General features: G+C 44.3%; 1 protein-coding gene and 1 long non-coding RNA gene across 2 annotated transcripts in view; one reads left to right on the top strand and one right to left on the bottom strand.

The window, feature by feature from the left end:
* The window catches only part of MICU1 (mitochondrial calcium uptake 1), a 272079-nt gene that overhangs the window by 6201 nt on the left and 253739 nt on the right, over positions 1 to 12139 (bottom strand). Inside the window, exon 11 of the mRNA XM_049854813.1 lies at positions 1166 to 1255. Within this exon, the coding sequence (XP_049710770.1) occupies positions 1166 to 1255 (90 nt within the window). The remainder of the gene's footprint in view (positions 1 to 1165; positions 1256 to 12139) is intronic.
* LOC126059238 (uncharacterized) lies at positions 1188 to 10776 on the top strand. Its single transcript, XR_007513403.1, has 3 exons — positions 1188 to 1272; positions 1427 to 1645; positions 9623 to 10776. It is a non-coding gene; the product is annotated as an uncharacterized LOC126059238 (long non-coding RNA).

The following is a 12139-nucleotide window of genomic DNA, read 5'->3' as shown; positions in this document are numbered from 1 at the left end:
AGACAGACAGAGGAACTGAGTTAATTAAATTTTAATTAGTTTAAATGTAAGTAGCCATGTGTGACTAATGGTACCCGACTGGACATGGCAGCTCTAGAGAATAACTCACCTGAGGATGAGGTCATTTCCTTGTCCTAGCCCTGGGGCTTCCTTTGAGTCAGGCCTTGGTTTGTGGGTGCAGGATGGAGATTTAAATAACTAAGCATTAACAAACACCTTCATTAAATGTGCAAAGTACTCCTGGAGGTTCTATGGGAAGTCCAGTGGTGAACAAGACTTGTAATTACCCTCGAAAGCTCACAATTTAGTAGGAAAGTTATATACAGAGACAGAGTGTAATATGTATTAACACAAAAATTTGAACCAAGTTAAGGAATGAAAAGGCCAGGGTGATTCATGATGCTGAAACCAAAAGGGAACGTTTTAGGTTGGAGCTTTTGAGGCACTTCTTTAAATTCCATTAGCCTAGCTTCCTGGAGGACGAACAATGAATCCTGGCAGTGAGGCAAGCAATGCAGTAATACAGTATAGGGGGCGGCAGCACAGCTTTGGTTCAAATGCTGGCCTTTGTGTTCCTGAAAAAATTACTTAACCTCTCTGAGTCTCAGCTTCCTCATCTGAAAAACACAGTTAATAATAACACCTCCGTCAGAGGATTAAATAAGCAGCTTAGCATAGCACCTGGCTAAGTAAGCACTGAAAAAAAAGGGAGCCTGTGTTTTAATATTAGTGTCAGTATTATTGTATCAACCAACACAGCTGAGAAATAATTATGCCAGAGCAAAGCCAGGATCTGTTCAACGGGCTAAGCTACTGAGCAGGCCTCAGACACAAAGAGCGTTGTGTGGAGGTGGAATGCTAAACAGATGGACTATGAATGAAATGTGCCCTGGGAGGTGGACAGGTCGGTACCAGCTTCTGCCTAGACACGCTCAAATATTTGAGCGTGCCTCGTCTACTAGCAGCAAGCTTGGTCTAACATTTCTGTTTCTATTTTTAAGATGCTTATGGCCATAGACTAATTCAGACCTGCAGGCAAACTGGAATAACAAGAAGAAATGGAAAACCCAAGCCAGGCCCAGGGGTTGTATTTCTCAATGTCCTGAGGCTGAGGGCTGAGATACTGCTCCCTTTTCCCTGCTGACTCCAGAGGGCCCCCACTCACCATCACAGTCAAAGAGTGCGAACACCACATCACACACGTGGTCCGAGAGCTCTACCTTAGCCACTGTCCTGGCTACCTGCTGCATGGTCACTGAAAGAAGAAAGAAGGTGGGTTAGTATAGCAGAGGCATTTTCATTTTCCTTTCTCTGGATGAGGGGAGAAACTGTTCAATTATAATCAAAGTTTTCAACTGTATTTAAGTCATATTTAGAAAATGAGAATTTAGTTTTTACCCATAACCCCTCTTCCTTTTCACCTCAGGCTCCATTCTCATGCGGCAACACTTTCAGAGGTATAATACTGTAAATTCAGAATGTTTGACACTACCGTGTTTCCTTCTTGGCATTTCCCACTCACTGGAAAGACCATGATAACAAAGCATCAAGGACAAAGGCAGCAAGAGGAAAGGGAGATGGAACTAAGAGGCTTGTCGGTAGTGTATGTACACTACGGCTTCATCATTCAATTACTGATCGACAGGTAAGCACTTCTGGCCGTCAACTTCTCCCGACCCAGTATGCAAGTTACAGGGCTGGCAACAGTCCCCAGAGGGATAAATCATAAGAGATGTTAACAACCCACTCCTCACTTACTGACGACATGGATAGGACCCAAAAACCAGGTTGTTATGCAAAAACTGGAATTATGCAAAAATGGAGGATGACTACATCATTTCATTAGTGTCAAATGTCATCATTACATAACTACCAAAACACTGAGAATCATGGCCCAGCCAAGCTGACACATGACCTTACCCATCACAGCCAGCGTTACTCTTGTCTCGAGCCCCAGCCATGTAAATAAAGTTCCAAGTGCCATCCAAGAGGTATATCCTGATGACAACCACTGCAGTTTTAAAAGGCTGTCTGGAGCCCTTGTCCCTTCCACTGGCATATTCCCAAGGACTCTACCTTCCTTTTATTCTCTCTCTCACTACGTCCTCCCCTAACCACCCCCTCCTCACCAATTTCTGGGCTGATTTTGCCACAGAGACTCTGAGTGACAGGTTTGTACTGGGGTGGGGCTGAGCCCAGGGAAGACATTAGAAAACCGCAGAAACCCCTAGTGTCACAGCCCCAGATGATTTCCCGAGGTTTAAAATGAGGGTCCTGAACCCCAGCCCTAATCTGTCCTTGCAGATACCCACTTAACAGAGGTACCTCAGTCTCACCACCCCTCACTACACTTCCGAGGGTCTCTGCCTAACAGAAGCCCCCCATGGGCATCCACTTTTCCAAAGTTCACTCCAAGCAAGGGCTCTTCTGTCAGCTGTACAGAACCAGCTGACACCGGGCAGTGCCTAGCCACTCCCATGCGACGCCCTCCACCTTCTACGTCAGCCCCAATCTCCCGCTCCTACAGATGCCTGACCAGGACTTGGGCCAAAGCAGCTGCCACAGGAACAGCCATGATTGCCGGCTGTGGGGGAGCTCCAATCTCCTGGGCCAACTCTTGGGAGCAGGTCCAGGCACCGTGGCCAATAGATAGTGAGAGCCATCTGTTAGTGGGCAAAATTCTGTCTCCCAGCAACTTGAAGGCAGAGAACTGGCAAACTTGAGCTGTCAGATACAGACAGCAATTCAGCCAATGACTGCTTGCACCAGTGGCGATGCCTTGGCCAATGGGAAATGTGAGTGTAGGATGGCAAATGAGGGGTGATGTGGAAGAAATGAGTCAGGGATACCATGGAAAGTAAGATTAAACCTATAGTTGCCAGAGGGTTACACACAGCAGGACACACGGCCAAAAGAGAGCACTTGGGCATTTGTTACTGCCAGACGTATGTTGTTAATGTGCAAAATAGTTGGACAGTAGATTTTTTTTACTACTATTGTAAATGCAAAATGTTGGATAACCAGATATTTGATAAGCAAGGAATGGATGTATATTCAGGACTACCACCTGTCGGTTTGTCATACTGTGGTGGCTTATGTGTTGCTATGATGCCAGAAGCTATAGCACCGGTATTTCAAATACCAGCAGGGTAATCCATGGTAGAGAGGCTTCAGTGGAGCTTCCTAAGACAGACTAGGCAGGAAGGCCTGGTGATATACTTCTGAAAATTAGCCAGTGAAAGCCCTATGGATCACAGCAGAACACTATCCAAGACAGGGCTGGAAGATGAGCCTCCTAGGCTGGAAGGTGCTCACACAGTGGCCACAACAATGGACTTGAGCATACCGGTGATCGTGAAGATGGCGCAGGACCTGGCCATTCTGTTATACATGAGGTCCCCACAGGTCAGAGGCCACTCAGTATCAACTAACAAGGCAAGGGAAGCACCTCTGTCTTAGTCATCCAGTGCTGCCATAACAAAAATACCACAAGTGGATGGCTTTAACAAAGAGAAATTAATTTTCTCACAGTCTAGTAGGTTACAGGTCCAAATTCAGGGTGTTGACTACAGTGGAAGGCTTTCTCTGTTGGCTCTGGAGGAGGTCCTTGTCCTCACTCTTCCCCTGGTGGAGGAGCTTCTCAGGTGCAGGGACCCCGTGTCCAAAGGATGCACTCTGCTCCTGGAGCTGCTTTCTTGGTGGTAAGCGGTCCCCAACTCTCTGCTTGTTTCCCTTTCCTTTTATTGCTTGAGAGATAAAAGGTAGTACAGGTCACACCCCAGGGAAACTTCCTCCACATTGGATCAGGGAGGTGACCTGAGTAAGGGTGGTATTACAATCGCACCCTAATCCTCTCAACATAAAACTACAATCAGGAAATGGAGGACCACCACAGAAGACTGGGAATCATAGCCTAACCAAACTGATACACACATTTTTTGGGGGGACATAATTCAATCCATGACACACCTCCATGGATGAGCCCCTGGCCCTACTTCATCCCTCCTCTCTACTGGTTTTGCAACAGCCACTTTGTCTTCTTCTGACTGTGGTCTTAGGGATAAGCGGTGACCCCATCTCGCTAGGTTATTATGCAGCTTTTTCTTCCCAGACTTCAGCAGAAAATCTGTTCTCTTGCCATTTGTCTTTTCTCTGACATTGACTGTTAAACACCAGCAATACTGTGAGAATTGGATTCTTGTGAAAGATAAGTCAGGAAGGACTAGGCAATTTCCACTGCCTTCCTTCCCATCTATTGTCAAACTTGGTCTACCTATACCCATAAATTATGATTATTGTTTATACACATCTGTAAGCCAGCTAAAGTTCAGAGGAAAGACAAAGATTGGTTTCTATCTATGAATCAACTAGCAATGAAATATTCTCCATAAACATCAAATGAAATTCACCTTGAAGCAACGGGAACTTAAAAAAAAACTAGTCAGTGTGACTTCTTTATTTCATTCCTATGACTTTGTTTCTTGTTACCAGACTTTCCTGTGTCAATTTTTTTCTGCATTTGACTTTCCACTTTACCTCTGTCACCTCCCAACATTCACCACAGCATCCCCTGAAGTCAGCAGATACAAGTACCAGAGCAATGAGAGGGCACAAGGCAGTACAGCAGAAAAACTGTGTTCAGAGTCACAAGATTGGAGCTTTAGTCCTGGTTACAGCACTGCCTTGCTGTGTAACCCTGATGGGGTCACTTTATCTCTTCAGATTTAATCTTCTCATATTCAGATGAGGAGATGCCACAAGGTAACTCCTGAGGTAGCTAGTAGTGCCAGGGACAGTTTACATCTGAGAGTGAGGGTGGAGAGAAGGTAGACAGAAATAGATCAAGGATCTTGTGTAGCAGAGAGCAAGATAACTTGGCTGCAAGCTGGGCTATGGCTCAGTGTTCAAAGCTGCCAGCTTGAGGGGGACTACATTGCTCAGGAGGGCGGGAAGGGTTGGTTTCTTCTTCCTGCAGCTTTGGCTTACCGTGAATTATCATCCTTCCTCCCAGCTTGTAAGTCAGGCTGAAGGCATAGTCAACATTCCCTGGAACTAAAAGACTTAAGCAGAAGGTATCACTGTCGTAGATGTTCACGTGATAGGGTTAGCCACTGAAGGGGGCGCTGGGGGATTTATGAGACTGTAGTCTTGATTTAGTTCTAGGATTTAGAGCTTAGGTTTGCAGGTCTAGATACTTGATTTTTTCAGCTGGTCCACTGTCTTAGTTATCTAGTACTGTTATAACTGAAATACCACAAGTGGATGGCTTCAACAAATTTATTCTCTCACAGTCTAGGAGGCTAGAAATTTGAATTCAGGGTTCCAGCTCCGTGGAAAGGCTTTTTCTTTCTGTTGCTTCTGGGGGAAGGTCCTTGTCATCAATCTTTCTCTGATCTAGGAACTTCTCAGGGCAGGGACTCCAGGCCCAAAGGATACACTCTGCTTCTGGTTCTTCATTCCTGGTGGTAGGAGGTCCCCCTGTTTCTCTGCTTGCTTCTTTTATGTCTCAAAAGAGACTGATTCAAGATACAACCTAATCTTGTACACTGAATCTCGCCTCATTAACATCATAGTGGTAGAATTTACAACACACAGGAAAATCACATAAGATGACAAAATGGAGGACAACGACACAATACTGGGAATTATGGCCTAGCCAAGCTGACATACATTTTTGGGGGACACAGTTCAATCCACAACATCCAGGAAGGGCTAATTCCTGATAACTGAATGAACTACCCAGAGAAGAAACAGAAATCAAAAGGCCAATTCACCAGGAGAACAGCAGGGCTTTGAACAGGTTGGAACCCCTGCTGAGAACTTGCATTTCTAACAAGTTCCCAGGAAGTTATACATAAGAATCACCTGGGGATCCTGTTAAAATGTAGGTTTTGATTCAGTGTAGTATATCTGGGGTGGAAATGGAAATTCTCAGCAGGGAACTTGTTAAAAATGCAAATTCTCAACAGGGCTTTGAATCAGAAGGAACTGGTTTGAAGCCCTGGGGAATAATACCCGTTAAGAGAAATAAAATGGTGACAGCTGGTCATTACACTTCTCAGTAGGAAAACTGACTGAGGAACCTACTTCACCTCAGAGGGCTGCTTAGTAATCAGATCAGGAGGAACTGGACGCTCTAAAACTGTGACTGCGTACTGGATTACCTTTTGCAGCTTCAGACTGTGTCCTGAGAAAAGGATCAGGACACTCATTCCTAGTGAATTAGATAAATATGAACACTTTTTATTAACCTGTGTTTCACATCAATCGCCCACTTCCAATGGCCATAACAGACAACTAGGCTCATTTTCTCTTTCCTAGTCTTCCATTCTCTCAGGGCAGAAAGCCTATTGCCAATTCCCCTTGCTATTCCAAGTGTTCATGAAGATAGAGGCCCTTTCTTCTAGCGTAACTATTAACTAAACGATTTTCAAGGATGTCAGGGAGAGCTTGACAATTTTTAGCAAGAAGCCCGACAAAGTAGTATTAAGTGGTTATAAATGGGGACCTCTGGAGCCCACCAGCAGGAATGCCTCATTATAAATGCCAGCTCTTCACTGAATGGGTTATAGATCATGTTCCATCTCACATCAAGAGGGCTTTGATGTCATTCATACGATAGAATGAAAAACCAGGGCTACAAAGTCATCGTAACTCAAATATCGCTGGGATATTACTAGCCAGCCAACAGCCTAGCTGGGGTGTAGTTTTACAGTCCACGATCCTCAGGCCCCTGGAGTGTGAATCAGAGCGATGAAGAAAACTAACATTTAACTAGCTAGGGAGCTGTCCACTTGGGGCACGTGGGACGACAGCAGTTTTTAGGTACACGCCAAGCACTTGACAGCTGGTCCTGAGAGCGGCTCATTCATATTTGCTTCCAACATCTCTGAATCTGAAAGTCTTAATTAAATCACGGCGAGCAGAACAACTCCCCTCCTCAGATCTAAGCTTACCCATGCAGACCAGTGGTTGGCACTGAAATTGTGGCCTCCCCTATGTGACAAGGCTAATAGATCAATGGCTGGAATTCCAGCTCCTACATGGGGACAAGAGGGTGCCCTGGATGAGGCCTAGGTCTCCAAAGCCCATGGATTCCTTTAGTACAAACCTGGCTGAGCTGCCTGAACGACAGATGGATATGGGATTGGGTGATCTCTGCTTGTTGGGATGGGGCAGGTTTTGGAGAAGCAGACTCAGTTGGCACTCAAAACTCCGGTGCCATCTGGCTTTTTGAGAAGTCCAGGCAGGATCTGAGTTGTGCCAGGTTCCCAATTTGTCTCTGGCATGGCCCATGACTGGACAATTCAACAGTAGAAAGAAACATTGTGAGTTTGTATGACTATTATATCAGAAGCTACATTACATGAAACTACTCATCGAACACATTAGTGAACAGGAGAAAGGTGAATTCTGGAGTGATAAGAGCCCAAATGTCCACTTGGAATCAGAGAATCTTAGAACTGGAAGAGACCAAAGAGGAAAGGTGAGATTCAGAGAAGTTAAATAATTTGCCAAGGGTCACAAAGCTAGATGGTAACAGAGCTGAGTCCCCTGACTTCTGGCCCAATGCTTTTTCCTTATATACATTGGGTCTGTTTGATTCCTTACGTGGACAATACCAGTGTCCCCATGAATCTGTCACCCTAAAAAGGGAACAGCACATAGAAAAGCCAAATCAAGCAATCCTAGGTGCTACCAGGCAGGGATGAATAACTGAATACAACAGCTAGGGGTTGTGCGGAGCCAGCAACACAGCTTCACTACCGATCTGTATACAATAGAAAGACATTGGCATTCTCTTGGAACTCATACTGACAATTCCAGGGACAACTTAAAAGGTGTACTACACAGCAACCCACTGAAATGCATATGAAACAGAGGAGGCATGGGAGCTTTTCTCCACAGCCACCTCTGATGCACAGATGTAGCTAATCGCAGTCTGACCCATTTAGGAGCTGCCTGTCTCTTCCTAATGCAAAGGTATCTGGAAAGGTGATACTCCAGGTTGGGCTGACAGTCTCTAGCTGTGTGACCATGTGATTCTTCCTGCTTTGCTGGACTGCAGTGGAGTAAATCAAAAGCTGGCTGGTGACTGGTCAGGTTAAGTGACAGCAGATGTTTCTGCTTCAGGCCTAGAAGGCTTGTGGTACTGTGTCTTGGTTTCCTAAGCCCATCCCTAGATGGCTGGGGGTGTCAGGGGAGAGAGAATGGGAAACTACCGCTGAAAAAGCATTTTGTCCTTTCCTCTGTACCTTCTCCCAAGGTACTTTGGCTAATATAACACACATACTTCAACCTGACCTGGGGGCAGGCGGGCGAGAGGGAAGGACAGCACTTAGGAGAACTAGCAATTTAAGGAGCCAACAGCAATGCAATATACTTATGATAAAAAAAGAAAAAAAAAAGGCAAAAAACCCTGTTGCTGTCGAGTTGATTCTGACTCATAGCAACTGTGTAGAACAGAGCAGAACTGCCCCACAGGGTTTCCAGAGCGGCTGGTGGATTCCAACTGCTGACCATTTGGTTAGCAGCCAAACGCTTAACCACTTCGCCACCAGGGCCCCATACTTAAAACAACAACAATTCCTTGTTCTGCTCACTGCTGTGGTTAGGTTTTATGAACCTCAGGACACCTTCACCAATGATGGCTTCAATGGGACTGTGTTTACATGCTTAATAATCTGGCATAAACTCATTTATCAGGAAGATTTATTGCCACCGTCCAGTATATCTGGCTTCATTACAATTCCTCATTAACATCTTGTCCACAAAGGGCAAGCATTTCTACCAGCACCATTAGGTAGCCAGTGATTTGAGCTGACAGCCAGAGAGTGATTACAGTTTAGTGGGGAGACTACATATACACCATTGAGATGGAGAAAGACATTGGAGAAATACCAGTATATTAACACACACATGTGGGTTACAGTGGAATAGTGGTATTTGGTAGGAGGTACATTTTAGATCTGAATTTTAAGGGATTAAAGAGACAGACTGGTCCAGATTTGTGCATGTATGGTAGCGGGTGATATGAGGTGGGGTGGAGGAGTCCATTAGAATAAAGAATTGAAAGCAGGAAGGGATGCTAAAGGCTGACTAGAAAGCTAGAACAGAAGGTGCAGAGGAGGATGAGTGCATCAGTATAGACTTTGCAGAGGGCCAGGCAAGTCTTCTTACAAGGAAACCTTCATAGGAAAGCAGGGTCTTACTTGGGAACCAATTTATACTTGTTTTTCCCTCTCCCACCCTTTATATACTCATTACCTTAATTTTAATAAAATATTTTTTTGATTATAAGATCTTGAGAAACAGTTTAAACTGAGAACACATTCTTTTGTGGTTATGAGAGGGGGGAGGGAGGAGGTGGGAGAGGGATATTTACTAATTAGATAGTAGATAAGAACTACTTTAGGTGAAGGGAAGGACAACACTCAATACAGGGGAGGTCAGCACAATTGGACTAAACCAAAAGCAAAGAAGTTTCCTGAATAAACTGAATGCTTTGAAGGTCAGCGAAGCAGGGGCAGGGGTTTGGGGAGGGACCATGGTTCCAGGGAACATCTAAATCAATTGGCATAATAAAATCTATTAAGAAAACATTCTGCATCCCACTTTGAAGAGTGACGTCCAGGGTCTTAAACGTGAGCAAGCCGCCATCTAAGATGCATCAATTGGTCTCAACCCACCTGGATCAAAGGAGAATGAAGAACACCAAGGACACAAGGTAATTACGAGCCCAAGAGACAGAAAGGGCCAAATGAACCAGAAACTACATCATCCTGAGACCAGAAGAACTAGATTGTGCCCGGCCACAACTGATGACTGCCCTGACAGGGAACACAACAGAGAACCCCTGAGGGAGCAGGAGAACAGTGGGATGCAGACCCCAAATTCTCATAAAAAGATCAGACTTAATGGTCTGACTGAGACTAGAAGGACCTCGGTGGTCATGGCCCCCAAACCTTCTGTTGGCTCAGGACAGAGACCATTCCCAAAGCCAACTCATCAGACATGGATTGGACTGGACAATGGGTTGGAGAGGGATGCTGGTGAGGAGTGAGCTACTTGTATCAGGTGGACACTTGAGACTATGTTGGCATCTCCTGCCTGGAGGGGAGATGGGAGGGTAGAGGGGGTTAGAAGCTGGCAAAATGGACATGAAAAGAGAGAGTAGAAGGAGGAAACCGGCTGTCTCATTGGGGGAAAGAGTAATTGGGAGTATGTAGCAAGGTGTATATAAGTTTTTATGTGAAAGACTGACTTGATTTGTAAACTTTCACTTAAAGCACAATAAAAATTATTTAAAAAAATAGCTACAAACGACATTACTGCAGACACCTGGTAAAATCTGGAAGTATATGAGATAATAACAGTATTATATTAATGATAAATTTCCTTGTTGTGATAATTATATTGTGGTTATGAAGGAAAATGTCATTTTTCTCAGGAAAGATAAGCTGAATTATTTAAGGGTGAAAAGCCTTAATGTATCTGCAATTAACCCTCAAATGGGTAAGAAAAAAGTGCAAGTGTGTCTGCACATATGTACATGTGTACTGTGTATGTATGGGGGGGAGTTTAAGCACATATGACAAAATGCCAGTTGGTGATTGTGGGTACCAAGTATATAGGTATTACTGTACTTTCCTTGTAATTTTTCTATAGGTGTGAAATTTTTTTAAATAAAAGTTGGAGACGTAAAAATAAAATGCCACTGAATTACAAAACAAAAAAAAAAATTTTTTTTTTTTTGATTAGGTCTGTCTTAGTTATCTAGTGTTGTTTTAACAGAAATACCACAAGTGTGTGGCTTTAACAAACAGAAATTTATTTTCTCACAGTTTAGAAGGTTAGAAGTCCCAATTGAGAGTGCTGGCTCTAGGAGAAGGCTTTCTCTGCCAGCTCTGGAAGAAGGCCTTTGTCTCTTCTGAGCTTCTGCTCCTGAATGATCTCATGTGGCTTGGAATTTCACTTCCCCATCTCTGCTCTGCTCTCTTGTTTAATGTCTTTTATATCTCAAAAAAGATTTAAGACACACCCTATACTAATCCTGTCTCATTAACATAAAAGACAAACCATTCCCAAATGGGATCATAGCCACAGGCACGGAGGTTAGGATTTATAAGAAATATTTTTGGGGGACATAATTCAATCCATAACAACATTCAATCCATATTTACTTGCTTCGAAATTCAGATGGTACAAAAGGGTCAAAGTCTTCCTCCCAACCTTATCCCCCAGTCACCTAGCTGTCCAGAGACAACCAATATCACTGGTTTCTTCCAGAGATATTTTATGGAAATCAAATACTGGAAACCCTGGTGGCGTAGCGGTTAAGAGCTACGGCTGCTAACCAAAGTGTCGGCAGTTCAAATCCGCCAGGCGCTCCTTGGAAACTCTATGGGGCAGTTCTACTCTGTCCTATAGGGTCGCTGTGAGTTGGCATCGACTCGACGGCACTGGGTTTGGCTTTTTGGTTTTGGTTTAATCAAATACTTATAATCTTTACTCTTCTTCTTTCTCCCACACAAATGATGACACACTAAACCTGTTGCTTTTCTTTTCTCATTTAAGAATTTATCTTACAGGTAAAATATACCATACAGACCAGTATGTATCATACCACTACCATACTGGCCCATGCTGGTACATAAACAGCTTCCTTTGCTCTTTTAAAACATCTGCATGGTATTCCACTCACTGATGACAAGATGCATTATTTATTCATTTAACTCTCAGTTTTTCTATCCTCAATCTTGAGGAGAAAGTATAAATGAATCATATCTTTATAAGGACCCGCACAAAGCTGGTTCCTGTGAGGTGGAGGTTAAAGACGTCCCAAATGTCCAACATTTCCCGGCAGCTGTACTACTCTATCATCTCTAACATCAGCTACTCCCTCTCCCCTCAGTACTCTCCCTCCTGTCCTTGTGTCCCCTAATGCACTGCAATGTCTCGCAGAACTCACAAACCATTTAAAAGAGATGGGTCACGAGGTTGTGGAAGCTGCTAAGTCCCAAAGTCCCACTGCACTGTCTCCTGGGGGTCTCCGCTGCAGGTCTCTCCTTCTCTGGCGGTAGTGGGCTTTCCTCTTTGCTCTGGAATTGGCTCTCTTTTAAGGCAAAACTGGCCCATC

The sequence above is a fragment of the Elephas maximus genome, chromosome 16, assembly GCF_024166365.1.
Source record: "Elephas maximus indicus isolate mEleMax1 chromosome 16, mEleMax1 primary haplotype, whole genome shotgun sequence".
Classification (NCBI taxonomy): domain Eukaryota; kingdom Metazoa; phylum Chordata; class Mammalia; order Proboscidea; family Elephantidae; genus Elephas; species Elephas maximus.
Note: the sequence above shows the minus strand (reverse complement) of the source record. Positions and strands in the feature narration are given on the sequence as shown.